Below are 17743 nucleotides of genomic sequence, written 5' to 3'. Positions count from 1 at the left end.
CGGTGTGGCTGGGTCTGTTTGTCTCTTGCCCTTTGCTCCTCTCCTCCTCTGCTGCCTGTCACGTTAAAACATGCCTGCAGTCCCTTTTGATTCCTTGGTTGCTTTTATTCTTTTTTACTTTAGTTTTTTGTTGCGGCTTTTTGGGTTTTTTTTTTTTTTTTTTTTTTAATCAGCGTCCCTCTCTGTCACCCAGGCTAGAGTGCAGTGGCACGCTGATGGCTACCATAGCCTCAACCTGCTGGGCTCTGATGATCCTTCCACCTCAGCCTTCCAAGTAGCTGGAACCACTGGTGTATTCCACCACGCCTGGCTAATGTTTTGATTTGTTGTAGAGACAAGGTCTCATCAAGTTGCCCAGGCTAGTCTGGAACCCCTGTGCTCAGGCAGTCATCTTGCTTCCATCTCCCAAAGTGCTGCGATTATAGGCGTGAGCCACCACGCCCAGCTTTACTTTTAAAAATTATCTTCTTAGTGGCTGTTCTAGGGATCCAGTGTACAACTCAGTTTATGTATTAGAGAAGCTTTAATGTGTTTCTGTTTTCTGCCCCCCACCCCATGCTGCTGTTGTCATAAGTTACACCTAAATATATGTTATAAGGCAGACAGTGCAATGTTGTAATTATTACTTTTAAAGATGGCATACCTCTTAAAGATGGCAAGAGCAGAAAGGGGGCGAAATTTCCATTTACCAGTGTCATATACATGAGTTTTGGGTTCTTTATTCCTCTGGCTTCTGTTGGTGTCTCTGAAGGGTTCCCTGTAGTGTTCATGACAAGCTCTGCCAGCAGTACAGTCTTTCAGTATTTGTTTATGTGGGAATGGCTTTACTGACAATTCATTCTTTGGAGGCTAGTTCTGCTGGATGTAGAAGTCTGGGTGGCCAGTAACCGCTGCCCCCCCAGCCCAGGTCATTGACTGTTATTCCACTGACCTCGGACCCCTGATGAGGAGTCAGACGTTGTTCTGCTTTGTCATTGGTTTTGCTCTGCTGTGTTCCTTGTTTTCTCTGTTTTGACTTTCAGCAGTCTGATTCAGGTGTGTCCAGATTGCATCTCTGAGTTTACCCTGCCTGGGGATGGTGGTGGGTTTGACGCTAGGGGGTTTTCATCAGATTTAGGGAGTTTAGGGCTCATGTCCAAGTTGCTGCCTTTTCTTCCTCCTTTCCTTCTGGGACTCCCATTGTGTGTATTTGGTGTGCTTGAGATTGCTCCACAGGTCTCTGAGTCTCTGCTCATTGTTTAAAAACTCGCCTGTCTTTTCTTGAAATTGCAGGTTCACTGATTTTTTTTACCATCTCAAGGCCGCTGATCTGCTGAGCGCCTCTTTTGTGTAATTTCTGATTGTTGGAATCTTGTATTCACTTTTATTCTGACAGTTCCCCTTTCGTATTGATCTGCTAAGTCTCACATCTGGGGACACTCAAAGACCGTTTCTGTGCATTGCCGTGTTCCTGCGTGTGGGTGGTCACACTGTTTCTTTGAATGTCTCAGCATTTTGTGTTGAATATTGAATATTTTAGTTAACATATTGTAGCAACTCTGGATTCTAATTTTTTCCCTCAGGGAAGAGTGATAGTGATTTTTTTTCAAGTAGCTGGCATGATCTAAATCTGAAAGTCTCTCTTCCCTACAGTGTGTGGCTTCTGATGTCTCTGCTAAGTTACTTTCTCTTGTTTTTATTTGTTGCTTGTCTCCCTGGGGTCACCCCTGAGTCTACACAGCAGAGACAGGTCAGATGTTGTGCTCAGGCCCCGCTCTCTGTCGGTAGCGATGTGTGGGCGGGGCACATCCATCCCCAGGCCAGTTCAGGTGTGCCTGGTGCTCAGTCTCTCCTGGGTCTGTTTGCGGGCTCTGCTGTTGACTGGGCTCGTGGGTCCCGTGGACGTGCCCTTGCTGGGCCCAGTGCCTGCACCCTGAGGCCAGCCAGGCTATGCAGACAGCCGTCCCTGGGGAGTCTTCCCGGACTCCGTAGAGTCTCTGTCGGCCAGTGGTCTGTGGCTCCGGCTGGCCGTGCTGCCCACTCCCTCTCGCTGCAGTCACCGCTTTAAACAGCCACGCTCGCGGTCCAGCAAGCCTCTCGTGGCAGTGGTGGTAAAACCGCCAGCCTCACGGCCTTTCTACCTGGTCGGAGGAGCCTGCAGGGCAGCCACAGGGGCACAGTCCTGTCGCGCGGTCCCAGCGGAGGCTGTGCCTCGGCAGGGGATGCCGCTCGTGCTGTGAGCCTCGGCCACTTTCCAGGGCGCTCAGTGCTGGTGTGGGCAGTTCTGTTCAACTCAGTTGCTGCTTTGGTGAGGGGGTAGTTGGCCTCCCTCTGCACTGGGGAAGGGGCGCTTGGTGAAGAGGTGCCCGGTGGCGGGGTGCAGGGGCACAGAGCCAAGGGCTCTGGCGGCAGGTTTTGCCGGCGCCCAGTGCGTGCGGAACTTGATGGCCGTGAGCAGGGCGGTGCAGGGTTCTCCAGAAGAGCTGATGAGAAGACCGGGCCAGTCACACGCTGGTCTCAGTCCCCACGGGGGAGCGAGGCTCCGGGGCAAGCCCCTGTGGGAGCGCAGCCGGAGGGCGTGGCTGGGTCCCGGACGACGCGTGCAGGGTCAGTCTGCGCTGGAGCGGGAAGGTGCACGGGGATGTGTGGGAGCACGTCTGGCTGACCCACCAGCTGCTTCAAACTCAGGTTCCAGGGCTACAGAGGGCGAGGAAAAGACATCTGGAAAGACGCTGGTCGTTCTCGAGGCTGGACGTGGGGCTTTGCTGTGTTCCGTTCTCTCTCCGGTGTGTGTCTGGAAATGTTCCTAGTTAAACAGCAGGGAGGAAGTGCAAACAGGAGTAAGTGTTTCTTGAAACAGCTACTAAGGTGGGAGCTAGGACAGGAGAAGAGAATTGAAGTGCTTAGCAGAAGTCGCTGTGATTCAGTGGCTCCTGGAGGGGCTGCCCCCGTCTGTTCCTGATGGGATTCGGGAGCACATGTTATGTCTGGAAACTCAAGAGACTCGGCTAGAAATTCGCTAGAATGCGCGTGCAGAAACTGACATCCAAGAAATCCGCTAGAATGCGCGTGCAGAAGCCGACACCCACGAAGGCAATGCAAGCTGAAACAGCGGTGGGGAGGGCCAGGTTCACAGTGGCAGTAGTACATGCAGACCACTGGACTCAACCCATGTCCGTGTTCACGGTAGCAGCGGTGATTGCGGATTGCTGGAATGTCCTGTTCATGAAGGAGTCCACGTGGTGCTAGGCTGCCCGTTTGTTTTCCTAAATTGATTGGTCCTTTTTTAGGGCCCCATCCAAGAGGTACTAAGTTTCCTGTAAAGGGTTGCCTGATGGAGATGAGAGGGGCTGTGGGGGCAGCCTGGGAGTGGCATCAGGGACTCCAGAGGCCCTGAGGCAGCCCCAGGGTGGACCGCAGTCCCAGCCAGACTGAGCCGGGCCAGACCTGGGAGGTGACGGTGAGACCATCCTCCCGCTGTGTTTCAGTTGGAGCAGTGCCCGTCCTTCCCAAAGAAGCTGTGTCCGGGGAGAGGGTCCGCCGCGGGGGTCAGGTGAAGACCCCCCACAACCCCTTGGACTCCAGCGCCCCGCTGGTGAAGAGAGGGAAGCAGAGGGAAGTCCCCAAGGCCAAGAAACCCACCTCACTGAAGAAGGTATGTGACGCATCTTGGAGCAGGGCCTAGAAGGCTTCCCCATCTCCATGTCCTGGTTACCTCCTCCAGTTCTTATTTTTTTGAATTGGAGTCTCACTCCGTCGCCCAGACTGGAGTGCAGTGGCCGCTTCCGGCCACCGCAGCCTCGACCTGCTGGGCTCTGGCGATCCTTCCGCCTCAGTCTTCTGAGTAGCCGGAACTACAGGCGTGCACTACCACACCCGGCTAATTTTTGATTTATTGTAGAGACGAGGTCTCGCCAAGTTGCCCCAGTGGGTCTTGAACTCACGGGTTCAGGCAATCCACTCGCCTCGGCCTCCCAAAGTGCTGGGATTCACAGGCTGAGCCACCAAGCCTGGCCACCTCCTCCAGTTCTTAAAGGGTTAGGCCTAAGGATTACATTAGTGGCATGAGTTGCATCCCAGTGTGTTACTGATTCTCTAACTCATGATCCCTGGCTCTCCCAGCATGACAGGCTAGAGTGACTTGAGAAGGAAAGAAACTCCTTTCTTCCTCTTTGTTAGCTTTGTGGTGGCCGGGACAGAAAGCCAGCCTTGGGGGGTTGCATTTCCCTCCTCCACGTGTTCCACCCTCCCCCTGCCCTGGCTGACCTGTCTGGCGCTGAGCATCAGTGAGCAGTGTACTTCCCCATGCGTACCTTCCAGGAGGACAGTTGCCTGCTGCCTGGGTTCATCCCCACAGCAGCCTGTGGTGTCTGCTCAGGTGGCCACTGAACTGCAGAGCTGGTTTCAGAGCCCAGGCGGCTCTGTGTGCATCCCTGCCCCCTGCCACCTGGGCAGAAATGTGCTACCCCTCTGTGGGGAGGGTCAAGCCAGCTCCCTGGGAGGCCAGGGCACGTGGCTGCTCTCCAGGCATGAGCAAGCTGTGTTCGAATCACCGATTTAATGTTTAAGATTATTTTGAAAGAGCGGCAAGAGAGAAAGCAGCAGCGTCTCCACGAAAGTGCTGCGAGCCCAGCCTTTGACAGTGCTGATGTCCAGGAGGGAGAGAGTGGAGGTGGCGACCAGGCCCCGCTGCAGGCAGCCCTCGCAGGTATGGCTTTTGTGGTTGCACCTGGAAACAGCAGCAGGAGCAGGCGGACTGGGCGGGCTGGGGCTCTGCGGACGCTGCCTGGCGCCTCTGGCGAGGATTGGCCGGCGCTGAGTCCTGGCTTCGCCATGGGGGTGCCGCTGGTGCCTTGCTCCGGGCCCTGTGAGGATGCAGTTGTGGCCCTGCAGTCCTCTGGCTGAAGCGGCTGTGAGGTTCCTGTCACTAAGTGCAGAGCTGCCCGCTGGTGAGTGTATGAGACACAGGGCCATGGGCATGTGTATGGTTTTGAAGCAAACTCCTCACTCGGTTACACATCAGAGAGGCGCACAGTCCTGAGCGTGCAGCTTGAGGACGTCCACGGCACCCCGGTGGACCTCCCCCGGGAGACCCTGCCCTGATGGCACCCGCCTCCGGCTGCGGGGCTGTTCCACATGCTGCCCCCGCCCCCCGCCAGCCTCAGCGGCGCGCAAGTGCAGTTCCTCGACTCTGTTGCCACGTGGGCATGGGCTCGGCCGTGCGGCTTGCAGATGGCGGTCCGGGGGGCCGTTGGCAGTGGCTGTGGGGCAGTGGTGTGTGTGTTGAACACAGAGGCACTCGCTTCTGTGGGCCTTCCTGCCTGAGGGGTCTCCAAGGGTCCTGGCGGCGATGTACTGGCTGGCGGAGTTGGTGCCCCTGCCCCACCTGTCCACGGCACTGTTCTCTCCGTGCTTGTGTCCTGGAGGGTGTGCTGCGTGTGTGGAATCCCTTCCCCTGGGACCTGTCACTTCTCCTGCATGCTGGTGCAAGTCACACTGTTGCTGGATCAGACCTGGGGTGTTGAAGCACACGCCTCTTGAGTTTGGATGGTAGAGTTCAGTGCTGTTTAAAGGGTTATCAGAGAAAGGTCTCAAGCATTTAAAGAAAAAATCAAAACTAAAAGCCTGGTTTTTAAACTCCCTGGTATGAGATTCCTCAGGCTAAACTTGAAAATTAAAAGATAAATTTGGTCACTGAACGGCACACTTTAAAATGGTTAAAGTGGCACATGTTCTTGACATTTCACCAAGCTCGAAATGGATAGGTGGCGCAGTGGGAAGGCGCCTCCAAGCTGCTGCCCCTTCTGGCGCCTGCCTCCTGGTGGGCCTGGCTGTTCACGGCACTTGACACTGTGGCGTGCCTGGGGGGGTCCGGTGCACCAGCTGGCCCCTCCGTGTGTGCGTGGGCCCGGTGGCTATAATACAATGTCTTTTTCCTCTGTGTGAAGGTCCAGAGGAGACAGATGAATCGCTCCCGTCCCCGCCTGTGGTCGCGGGCGAGTCCGAAGAGCCGCCGGGCGCAGAGCTGCAGAGGGGCGTGGAGTCCTGGCCCCTGGCGCCCAGCCATACCACCTTCCCCAAGATCCACAGCCGCAGATTCCGAGAGTGTGTGACCCTCAGCCCCTGGGGACGGGGAGTGCTCAGTCAGGTGGACCTGACTGGATTTCTCGCCGCCTCGTGGTGCTGAGCCTCACGAGTCCGTGTGTTGGGCTATGCTGTGCTCAGCCCTCGTGGTGGGAGGCAGCCGGGCACCCGGCTGCATATGTGTTCAGGGAGAGTCCAGTCCACTGTCTGCCCAGGCTTCTGTCCTCCCGATCCCAAAGGGAAGAGATCCCCTCCATCCAAGCTCGAGGTTGGGGAGTGGGGGCGGGTGACAGTGCGCGACCTTGGGCTCCTTTTGTGGTTTCCTCTTTCTGTGGTTTCCCAGGGGAGGAACTCTTGTAAGCTCGCTCCCTCCCTCGGCCATCTCCCTCTCCCACTTCCCATCCGGGCGTCCCTCCTGGTGTCTGTGAGGAGGAGGCGGGGCCTGTGGCCGACCATGGAGGGTGGGCCCAGAGGTTTTAGTTCCTTGTGTTTGGGAGTGGGGCAAGGTACCCCAGTATTTACCTCCCGTAATGTGTCAGGTGGGGGCTCCCAGTTGGGGTGACCCTGCCTGCATCTGTCTCAGAGCGGATGTGAGCAGCACCGGCGCCACAGTTCGCGGTGTCTGGCGTTTCTTTCAGTTACTGCAGCCAGATGCTCAGTAAAGAGGTGGATGCCTGTGTTGCGGACCTCCTCAGAGAACTGGTTCGTTTCCAAGACCGGATGTACCAGAAAGATCCCGTCAAGGCCAAGACCAAGCGCCGGCTCGTCCTGGGGCTGCGGGAGGTTCTCAAACACCTGAAGCTTAAGAAGTTGAAGTGTGTCATCATTTCTCCCAACTGTGAAAAGATCCAGTCGAAAGGTAAGGGTGCTGCATTGTCCTGTGGTGCCGGCCCCTGCGCCCAGCGCCCTGCCCTTGCATTTGGGCTTTGGGTCCTTGTGTGTGGGGTGGGGCACGCCTGGTCTGCAGGCCAGGCCACACGCCCGGGCTGGCTGTGCCACAGGCCTTGGCAGCTCTTTTTCTTTTTTGTTTCTGAGCAATTTTCTTCCAAGTGCGATGACTGCAGAGTGCCTCCCCCTCTGCAGGGAGGTGATCCTGGTTCTGCGGGAGAGGCCTCCGGCCGGCCCCCTCTGCAACAGGGAAGGGCGTGCCCTGACCTGTAGGCTGCTGCTCGGAGCAGGGTGGCCCATGGAGCTGCTGTGTCTGCAGCCATGCAGGACCCCATGGACACTTGTCTGCCTGACACCAAATTGTGCCTTCTTGTGACAGACATGGGTTTTGAATGTTTGCCATGTGACTCAAGGGGGAGTGTGTTGTGTCACATGTGATGTGCTGCCTGAGGGATAGGGAGCCCTCGCCTGGGGTGTGTCCTGGGTGCCTGTCCCATGCTCCTGGGGAACCTGTCATGGCCCTGGGTCGAACGGTGCAAGGACAGGCAGGAGACACCCCAGACGAGGTGAGTACTCGGGGCTTGGAGCAGTCACGGGCTCTTTCCTGGCCCTGCCCCCTTCCCTGTGGCATGAACTCACCTGGCCAGGGTTGCACTCTGAGATGAGTCCCGATCTGAGCTGAGCCCTGAGATGTGATCTCTCCAGCCGCGTTTTACGCCTGAAACCTGAGGTTCCCGCGTGTCTGAGGCTCCTGCCACCTGGGGCCTCCGTGTGCCCTGCCCTGCGGCTGTCCCTGTCCGCAGCCGTGCAGTGCAGCATTTCCACAGCCAGATCATGACAGCGGGGTCTCAGCGCTCTGCCACCCGCTGGGCGTCTGCGCGGTCACTGGGGAGAACAGGCCACGTCCTTCTGGCTGTTTGGCCCGTGTTGTGCCGGGCCTGCTGAGGGACCCAGAGGGCTGTGGGTTTGTGCAGGAGACCACAGGCCTCGCTCGCTGCCTTCTGAGGCGCCCCGTGTGGGGTCTCGGCGCGTGTGGGCATGTCCCCTCCCGTCTCCAGCAGGCGTCGAGGGCTGCTCCGCATTTCCCACTTGAAGTTAGGGTTAGTCCCAGCGGAGAGGCACGGCTGCCGTTCCTCCTCGTCCACGACCGGCTTGCCCCTGTCTGTGGCGTGTCTGGCTTCCTCGCCACCTGATGTCGAGCATGCCGTGCCTGCGCCACCTGCAGCTGTCGCCCCCAATGCGCGGGCTCCGACCTGCCCCTGGGGCTGTTTGGACTGCTTGGGTGTACCCCGCGTCGCTGGAGTGTGGCCTTGGTGGCCTCTGACAACAAGTGCACGGAGGCTCCTTGTGGAGCTCCCGTTTGAAACCAGCCTCGGAGCCTTGATGTTCCCTCAGTGAGGGTCTTGTCCCCCTCGCTGGGAGCCCCCCAGCCCCCTGTGCCTCCACGGCTGATCCGAAGTGCTCCTCGCCAGCTCTGCTTCCACGGGACGTGGGTTGTCTGGCCACCACTCCGCGGATCCTTGCCACTGGCTGACATGCTGGCAACTTTTCAGCCAGCCCCGTGCCTGGTGGTGCTGGTCTGACGTTTTCCCATCGTGCTTATTTCTCAAAGTGAGTTGCGGTGTTTGAGGTCTGGGTGAGTGCAGAATTGACACCGGGTCACTCGGATCACTCCGTTCGGGAGCACGGCTGCCCATCTGCCCACATTTCTGTCGTGCTCTGCAGCAGCACGTAGCTGCCGTCTGTGACCGTTCATGGTGAATGTGTTCTGCCCGCTGTGCCGTGTTGCAGTTGTGAGCAGTGGTGTCTGCACCGCTGGCTGCCATGTGCTGACACCGAGGGCCCAGCCCGTCTGTCTTGTGCTGCAGGGTTTCCAGGTGCCTGGCACTTCCCCTGCACTTCCCCGTTCCTTCCAGCTTCCCCCTCGCTGGCACCAGCCTTGGTTGGTCCTTGCAGACTCAGGTGGGTGGTGGAGGGTGGCGCCCCAGGAGCCAGCCTCCGTGTCGCCGGTTTTCCATCTGTCCAGGGGACATGCACCTGCTTGCCTCTTGGGATCTGGGAGGATCCAGGAGCTGACAGGTGTGAAGCAGCTGGTTGGGGCCTGGTGTGTGGGAAGCTGTTCCATCAGCTGGTGCTGCACCTGCCTGCGAGCATCACACTCGCTGTGTGTCACATCGTGTTGAGGAAGTGTTGGAGCGTTAGCCCTTTCTCTGTGGCTGGGACTTGCTGTCCCCTGGAGAGGTTGGCAGGGGCCGCTGACTTGAGTGTAAAATGGTAGGCAGGCATGCTGCTGCCTAGAAGGTGCCCTGCACTCACTCCCTGTGATGTCTCCCCGCCATTCCTCATCCTCTGACCAGGCGGGCTGGACGACACTTTGCACACCATCATCGACTGCGCCTGCGAGCAGAACATTCCCTTCGTGTTCGCCCTCAACCGCAAGGCTCTGGGGCGCAGCTTGAACAAGGCCGTCCCTGTCAGCGTGGTGGGCATCTTCAGCTACGACGGGGCCCAGGTGAGGTGGGCTCGGCCTCCGCCCTGCAGCGGGTGGCCGCAGTCTGTGTGGGCTCGCGTGGAGAGGAGCCGCCGTGTCTGTGGGGCGGGGCCTCTGCTCGGCGCGCAGTGTCCGCTCCCGAGGCTGGCTCCGGGCTGGCTGCGGACAGCTGAGCCGGTCCTCTCGGCGGTCACCCGGGCGCTCTCGCTTGTGCCGCAGGACCAGTTCCACAGGATGGTGGAACTGACGACGGCAGCCCGGCAGGCATACACGGCCATGCTGGAGAGCGCACAGCAGGGTCTGGCCGGGGAGCCCGGGCCCGGCGCCCCACCCAGCCCCGCAGAAGATGGCCCCGCAGCCCCCACAGGACCAGAGGAGCCGCACTATAGTGAGTGAGCAGGGGAGGCTCAGCGCCGGCTTGCATGTCTTCCGAGTGCTCCAGTGACTTCATTAGCAACCCCGGGAGCAGCTGGGCCACAGTGCTGCAGGGCTGGCTGTGACAGGGCCCGTGAGTCCAGGCCTTTGCCTCGGAGGTGTTACCAGACTTTGGAAGATGTGAGGGACTGTGAGTGACTGTCTCCAAGTCTGCTGGCACCCCAAGAGAGGGTGGCCGTAAGGGTAGCCATACCCAGATAGGCCTGGAAGGCCGAGAGTTCCTCAAGGTCATTGTCCTCCAAGGGGTGCTCTCTGGGAGGTGTAATTCCTGCGGTCCAGTGAGGGCACCTGGCCCGTAGGCTGGGAAAGGGGGTGGAGCTGACCTGGGCTCCTCTGAGCTCTGTGTCTGCTGGGCATCGACATGTGCCACCTGCCCATGTGCCATACCCCGCTTGCCCACGCCGTGGGTTTTCAGACAGGCCTTTTCCGACTTGCTGGTGCCGGCTCTCACGGGTGCTGTTTTCTCATTTTAGTTGAAATCTGGAGAAAGCATCTGCAAGCATACAGCCAGTGTGCCCCGGATCTGGAGGAGTCCCTCGAGGTTTCGACCACTCAGATGATGAACTTGAATTTATAAGAGTTCTGTCCTGTGTGTCTGTCCTTTGGGTAAGAAGGGGAGATGGAGAAAGACTCTGGGGCTTTTTCTTCCTCTCAGCTCTTCACCCGCCTGACATGTTTTGTGTGACTTTGACCCTGGAGATGACCCAGAATCAGAGGGCTGGGAAGCTGCCCGTGTTGGCAGGCTGTCAGCACGGAGCCATTGAGGGTCACTCAGATACGCTGGCAGAAGTCTCTGAAGGCCTCCTGTCTCTGCTCGGGCTTCCTGAGCACACTGTGGGTCTGGAACGTACTGGAAAGCGTGGCACCTGGGGTCCTGGGCTGCCAAGGAAACTCCCTCTCCATTACAGAGCAGCTGAGTGAGTGAGTCTGCAGGAAAGTGGGTGCTGTGCTCCTGCCAGCCCAGGGCCTGGGGCACCTCGGGGATGGCACGCAGCCCCGGGATGCCGGCAGCTGGGCAAAGAAAGAGGGCTGTGGGGAGGGCCCTTTCTCAGGGGATGCGGCTTTTCTGCCAAAAGATTTGGGCACACGTGGACGATTTGCTGAAATGAGCCTCAGAAGGAAAATTGGTTTTCTAACCTGTGACTTTCTGACATGAACTGTTCCTTCCAGTCTTTGCTTTTCAAAGAAACAATGTGTATCGAAGCTCCTAGATTTGTTTGATAATCTACAGATCTTTTCTCTTTTAAATGAACTTATTCTGAGCGTGGTTTCTGTCTTAGAGGCCAGGAAGACAGAGTTTACTTTCAAATTTTCCCTGTGAGTAAGAGGGCTATTTATTTTAAATAAAGAATAATTATTTAATTTTGCTTCGGATTCTGGTGATCTAGGTGTAGGTACCTGTAAGTGGTCTCTGTCCCGGTTGTTGCGTCATTTATCCCTCCTGGCCACCTGGCCCCGAGGTGAAGGGGCCGCCACACAGACCTGGTGCCGTCCCTGGCCCCAGCTCAGTGCTGGCCCGCACTTGGTGCTTCTCACTACGCCAGTGGCGGGAAGGGTTTGCGCTGCTTGGTGCTTGTTGGGGTTGTTGGTGGTTTGAGGATGCTGTCTGAGCTCAGGCATGCCATGCATGGTGCCACCGAGGAGTCAGTGGCCCAGAGTGGTGAGTGAGGGTGGCACACTGGGCAGGGCTGGAAACCCATGCCCAGAGGCTGGTGCAGGGCCACCGTCTGCCCAGGATCTGGGGAGCTCCAGCAGCTGCCCTGGGCCCTGCTGTGCTGAGCCGTTTAAGTGAGGGAAGAGGTGTGGTCACCCAGGCCTGGCCATCCCTACACGGTTTCCTGGGACAGTCAGCCAGATCACCGGGGGGCCAGGGACCTCTCCTGTCCCCCACTCTCTTATAAGTGGTAAATTTGCTCATAGGAAGTTGGAAAACAGCAAAATTAACTTGTAGGGAAAAAAATTAAATAGCCTGTCAGCAGCTACACTCGACAGCTAGAATTTTTTCCCCACCCCAAAACGCTTGATTGATCAACAAATGACCTAAAAACCTCTGCTCGAGAGGGTCCTCTGCTCAGAGCCCTGCTTAGCAGTCCCTGGGTTGGTGGCATCTGTTCGCTAACCCAGGGATAAAAGCAGCTTATGTGGAGGAGAGGCGTTTTGACATTTTACTCAGCTGCCGAAAGGTTTCCTTCTGGACTGAACCCCACTGTCACCTTCCTGGCAGCGGGGCCTCTGGCTGAGCCGCTGCGGCCTGACTCCAGCCCCACCTGCCAGTGGTTCCACTCGAGGCATGCTGCCCTGGGCCGGGTGCCAGATGCAGTTAACCGAGCAGACGACAACTCTTGTTTTCACTGTTTCAACGGTGCGAGGACTCAGGAGTCCACCCTTGCAGTGACATTCCCAACAGAAGGCCCATGTCACGGAGGCTGCCAGCGTGTGACATTTTGGCGAAGTGTGATGTGTGGACTCCAGCCAGGCTTGGGGAAGATGCGGGACAGCCCCGGAAGAACCCAGGCTCACGCTTCCCTTGGCCCTGGGGGCTGCAGCCGCACCCCAACCCATGCACCCCTCGGTGTGGAGGGCCGAGCCGCACCCTACCCACACATCCCATGGTTTGCGGGGTGAGCCACACCCCTGCTCGCGTTCCCTTGGCGGTGTGGGGGGCCGAGCCGCACCCCACCTCCAGTGTCCCCTTGGTGCTGGGGGAGACTGCAGCCACGCCCCAAGCAGAACCCCGGGGAGGTTAGGGATCGTGCAGAGAGAAGAGTGGCGCCCCCAGCTGGTAGGGGCACCCCTGGCACGGCGGAGGAGGGGAGCGAGCGTCTCCACCCAGGGCCGGCCGTGTCCAGGGTGCCTTGGCTGTGACAGATCTTGAGTGGTGGGGTGTATGCAGGCCGCACACAGAGACTGACACGGAGCTCGCCCACATGGGGGGGTCACGGACAGGCTGTGGTGCCGTGGGGGGCGCCCCATGTTTGCTGGGCTCTCAGAAGCGCCCTTTTTCTCAAAGGTTTTGGCTGTGATAGACGTGAACACACAGGAACAGGGACTTGAAAGCAGGTACAGACACTCAGGAGACTCCACTGTCAAGGAATTTAATGCCAGTAACAGGAAACTTGCCAGCTCACCTTCTGCCTCACCCACGCCAGGCGCCCTGTTGGCACAGCTGAATGTTGACGGCACAGGCCAAGGGGCATAGGTCACTGCAGTGCTTGGGACAGCAGGGGGAGCATGAGTCTTAGGGGAGCAGAGGACAACACAGCCTTGACGGGCACCCGGGCATGGCCTCTGGGTCCGCGGGTCAAGGCAGGCCGGCCACGAGCCTCCTCTGCCTGTCGGTCTGCACCTCGGTGGCCCGGGGCTGAGCTGAAGGCACTGGGCATGCAGGCGCCACTGGCCACAGCGTGGGGCAAGGGCTGTCACCAAGGTGGTGGGAGTGGGCACTGTGGGTGGCTTGGGGTTGAGCCAGAACGGTCCTGAGTGGGGAGCCTGCACGTGTGGCCATAGGAGTGTCCCGGGCACCGCAGTGGCTTGTGGTCATCCGGGTGACTGCCTCTGCTGGCAGACCGCAGGCCAGCCCCTGCAAGGGGCAGGCGGGTGGCCATGTCCTGTGCAGGCTGGGCAGGATGCCGTCCCCGGGGTGGCCGTGAGGAGCTGGTCGCTCTGGGTGCAAGGCCCATCCTAGGCTACGGGGCATCCTGGCTGCAGCTCTCCTGAAAGAACAGCTCACCTGAGCCCCATCCCGCCCGCCCGGAGCAGACCCTGGGCAGAGCGGCATGCACCGGGAGTGGCTTCCCACGCGTGGCAGGTAGCAGCTGTCACCCCAGCCCCCAGGTCCTGCTCAGGGCAGCCAGAGGGCCCACACCAGGTGGCCCCAGGAGGTGGGGGGAGGGACAGCAGACTGCGAGCAGGCCCCTTGTACATACGCAGCCCTTGGGTGACATCTGGGGTGTGGGCAGCCAGGGCCCACGCATCAGGCCCCTGTGGGCCTCTGGACCCCACTCTGCACACGGCCAGCAGTGAGTCCCTGGCTCTGCCTTCTGCGTCGGGACGTGGCAGCTGGGCTGGACGGCCACAGCTTCTGGGAGGGACCCTGCCCGCGAGCCTCTGCACTGTCCCCGCTGCAGCCCGGGTGCTGGGCCTGCCCCGCCATGGCTTGGCTTGGCTCAGGAGACCGTCTCCCGCCCTCCAGCAGGCACCTGGCTCTGTCCAGGGTGGGTGGCTGTGGGATCCCGCCCAGCAGACAGCCCCTCCGACCGCCTGACGCCCGTGGCTTTAAGGGCTGGGGCCGCCCCTGGCTCCCCTCCCAGCTCGGACGAGACAGGAGGGCCCCACGGCTGCAGGTTTCCTGTCTCAGGACTGCTCTGCGGCTGAGAGGAGGCAGTGGGGCCTGTGCAGGGTGGGGTCCTTGGAGCTAGCGCCCCCCCCCCCCCCGCCCCAGGGGGCCTGGCCACGCCTACCCAGGCCTGCCTCCAGCTCTGCATCATCCGGCTGTGCTCCCCGACCACGGCCCTCCAGGCAGACAGCTCCCTGCTCCAGTGCTCCTGGTGCGTCGCTTCTGGAAGACCAGGCAGGCCGTCACAGCCCTGCCGGCCTCTGCAGCCCCTGGATGCCCCGCCTGCCAAGGCCTCGGGCCGGTGCAGAACCCCCCGCTTGGCCTGCCTCGCGCCTAGGGACCAGCCCCAGGAGCCGTCCTCTGGGAGGTCCCCGTGCCGGGTCGCAGCACGGCCAAGGCATCGAGACGGCGGGAGCCTGCCCACCCCTTCTCCAGGCCACCGGCCCAGGGGCAGCTGCTCTGCGAGACCATCCTGGCCCTGGAGGGGGCAGGGAGGCTGCTTCCTTCTCTTCCCAGCACTCGGTTTGGCCCTCATGGGGCTGGGGGCACCGCAGGAGCCAGCACGGCTCGCTGTTCTGAGACACGGCAGCATGAGCCCTGCCCTGCATCGCCTCCCCACGTGCCCTGGACCAGACCTGATGCTTGTGGGCTTTCCTGATGCCACCCGGCCCGACACGCGTTTCTTATAAACACGAGAGTGAAGGCACCGCTTCTTAGGGCTGCAGGGTCTGGTCGCTGGTTTCAGAAATAGGTTCCAAGAACATGGGCCCTTCAGACACGCACAGAACCCAGCAGGGGCCCAGTGGTCAGCCTGAGTGGGGTTCCCAGCCTGCGGCCCCCACCTTCCCGCAAGCCAGCAGCCAGGGAAACGTGCTCCTGCAGACCTCGGGGCCGAAGCCATGAGGGACGGGGCGCCTCTGATCCACAGCACACTGGGAGAGGGGCAGCTCTGGTGGACAGCGTGGGGGTTCGCCTCTGATCGCCAGGAGGAGGAGGGGGCACCTCTGACCCACGACACACCAGGGCGAGTGGGGTGGGGGCCCCAGCTCAGCAGCCACTTCTGGATGTGTCCGACCCAACACTGCTGTGCCTCCCAGCCATGGTGCCTGCAGGAGGGGCAGGGAGACACTGGGCAGCTGAGCCACGGCGCCCCGCCTCTCGGTCCGGGGTCTGGGGGACTCGGTGAACGCTGCCCCACTCAGCCACGTCCTGCTCCGTGCCAGCTGCCGAGCCATGTGGCCTCGGGCAAGCTCCTCCACCTTCCTGGGCCTCCGTCCACCCCGAGTGGGGAGGACAGCACCTGCCCGGTCGGACGACACAGCGTGCTGGGCACACTGCAGGATGCGCCTCGCCCTGCCCACCTGGACCGGAGCACGGCTGCACCTCTGCGGTGGGAGAGCCCGGGGTCGAGGCACGCACGTCTGCAGACGCGGCCCTCTCCGGCCCTTCAGCCAGTCTGGGACCCACAGGCCCGAGGCAACAGCTGAACGGGCAGAGGAGGAAAGCGAGGGCGGGAAGGAGCTCAGTTTCCAGGTTTGGAAGATGCCGATGAGGAGAACGCGGGAGGAAGAGGACAAAGGTGAGAGACGACTGCTGTGAAAGAAACGATGGGGCGGAGAGGGGCGGCCCAGGAGCCCAACCGCATGGAAAGCCGTTCCGGAAAGAATGAGAACTGAAGGGCGGAATCTGAATGTTGGAAAAACGCCTCGGAAGGAAGGGTGGGCGTCTCCGCGGGTTCGAGGCCCCGCCAAGGCACTAGACCAAGCTAGACGTTCCACGGTGCTTGAAGAGCAGCTCACACAGGCTCTCAGAAGGGCCGGTCACAGACGGGACCCACGCCCTCGCTCCGCCAGGCGTGATTCTCAGGCCGGAACTGCATGCCCAGCCCAACTGTCACCCACGGGTAAAGCCATGGGGAACGCGGGACGCAGGCAGCTCCCACGTGGCCCTCTGACCTGTGCCCGAACACTCTTTTCCAAGCCTGGAGGAGGAAGTCAAGGAACACCCAGGAAACCCTCGACCCAACACAAACCCATCTCCAGCCTCAGGGGCAGGGGCCACAGTGGCCCGGTGGCTTCTGGAACAGGCCAGAAAGTTCAAGGGAGGCCAACCCAGGCCACAGTCTGTTGACTGATTCGAACAACCGCGGGGCTTGGTGCTGATCGGTGCCGAGCACCCGCAGGCGGACGTCAGCCCGGGGAACTGTGGGTAGAGGCGGTGCCGAGGGGCGGCCTGGCCCGCCCTGGTGGCACACACGCAGCTCCCCGTGCTGGGGGGAGAGGCCCACAGAGCGTGTGTGTGGGCCCAGGGGCGGGCCGTGGCAAGCAAGGCCTCACCTTAGGGGAAAGCCAACAGGTCGTCCCCAGACCAGATGCCCCCGTGCACATGTGCGTGCAGGGTGTGTTTGCCACCCCTGTTGCAGACTGCGAGACATCACCTTCTGGAGGGGCATGCGGGCGCACGAGTCGCTTACCAGCTCTCGCCACAGCCACCCGCACCTTTGAGGTCACGTTCCCTGCTGAGGACAGGACGGAGCAGCGGTACTCGGCGCCCTCCGGGATGGCGTCCCGCAGCCAGCTGAGCGCGTGGGCCCTCCCGTCCGGCAGCATGTGGGTCTGCACGGGGACGCAGGTCTCCAGGGCGCGCCCGTCCTTCTCCCAGATGAGGCGGATGTCCGCGGGACCTGGGGGCACACAACCGTCTCTGCCTCCGCCTTCCAGCCTCCGTGTAGGATTCGCAGACGCTGCCCGGCAGGGAGTGGGGTTTCCCAGAGGGCCTTCTTGTCCCCGCCGGGCCCGAGGTGACCTGGGTGCAGTCCAGCTCAGGCCCTGTGGGGGACCCCTGGCGCCTGCCCCGGGGGTGGAGTGTTCTGCTCTTGACCTCAGATGCCTTTGGCCAAGGCACCCCGACAGCCTGTGTCTCCAGGACGCGAGCAGCGGTCACAGCCTGGGGCCGCCTTTCTCGCGGGCAGTGCCGTGCCAGAGTCCGTTCCAAGGAGTGGGCTGGGCCTCGGGCTGGCATCCCGTCCCGCCCCGCGGCTGCTATGCACGAGCAAAGGCTCTGCCACCGCCAGGGCCGCGGCAGCCCCGAGACCTGAGCTCAGCCTGCACGTGGGAGGGGGCCGGAGAGCTGAGGCAGGCCAGGAAACGGAAACTTGGGGGGAGCCCGGGGGGCAGCAGACCCCTCTGCCTGGGCCCCGCGGTGGGCCAGGCCCCCGCCGCACCCCCATGCTCCCGCCTCGCACAAACGCATGCTGCTGCTTCCGCCCCAGGACGCTGGCGTCCTCCAGGCCTCTGTCCTGGTTACTTGCTGAGGCCACCGCTTCATGCGGGGTGGGGCCTGGCTGGCTGCGCCTTCCGGAGAGAGACCAGAAGGCGGCAAGCCCGGGCCAGTGCCCACCTGCGGCCCCCACCTCGTGGACCTCCTCCAAGGTGAGACGGTTCTGCCGCTGTCCTTGAGGGCCGCCCTTGGACCCTGGCTTTGCTCTGGAGCAGCCAAGGGGAGGCTGTGTTGACCGGGTGGGACCGAGG

General features: G+C 60.9%; 2 protein-coding genes across 2 annotated transcripts in view; one reads left to right on the top strand and one right to left on the bottom strand.

The window, feature by feature from the left end:
- Positions 1–11244, top strand: part of SECISBP2 (SECIS binding protein 2) — a 39825-nt gene extending 28581 nt beyond the window's left edge. Inside the window, exons 11-17 of the mRNA XM_008049292.1 lie at positions 3468–3634; positions 4549–4687; positions 5928–6084; positions 6702–6922; positions 9309–9463; positions 9662–9830; positions 10351–11244. Of these exons, the coding sequence (XP_008047483.1) occupies positions 3468–3634; positions 4549–4687; positions 5928–6084; positions 6702–6922; positions 9309–9463; positions 9662–9830; positions 10351–10454 (1112 nt within the window). The 3' untranslated portion in view covers positions 10455–11244. The remainder of the gene's footprint in view (positions 1–3467; positions 3635–4548; positions 4688–5927; positions 6085–6701; positions 6923–9308; positions 9464–9661; positions 9831–10350) is intronic.
- A 1712-nt stretch (positions 11245–12956) lies between these two features.
- Positions 12957–17743, bottom strand: part of SEMA4D (semaphorin 4D) — a 33198-nt gene continuing 28411 nt past the window's right edge. Inside the window, exons 15-17 of the mRNA XM_008049293.1 lie at positions 16687–16910; positions 14338–14435; positions 12957–13590 (exon numbers count right to left, since the gene is read on the bottom strand). Of these exons, the coding sequence (XP_008047484.1) occupies positions 13564–13590; positions 14338–14435; positions 16687–16910 (349 nt within the window). The 3' untranslated portion in view covers positions 12957–13563. The remainder of the gene's footprint in view (positions 13591–14337; positions 14436–16686; positions 16911–17743) is intronic.

This window comes from Carlito syrichta, unplaced genomic scaffold (assembly GCF_000164805.1).
Source record: "Carlito syrichta isolate Samal-C Ts95f unplaced genomic scaffold, Tarsius_syrichta-2.0.1 Scaffold131524, whole genome shotgun sequence".
Classification (NCBI taxonomy): domain Eukaryota; kingdom Metazoa; phylum Chordata; class Mammalia; order Primates; family Tarsiidae; genus Carlito; species Carlito syrichta.
This window is presented reverse-complemented; position numbering and strand designations above follow the sequence as displayed.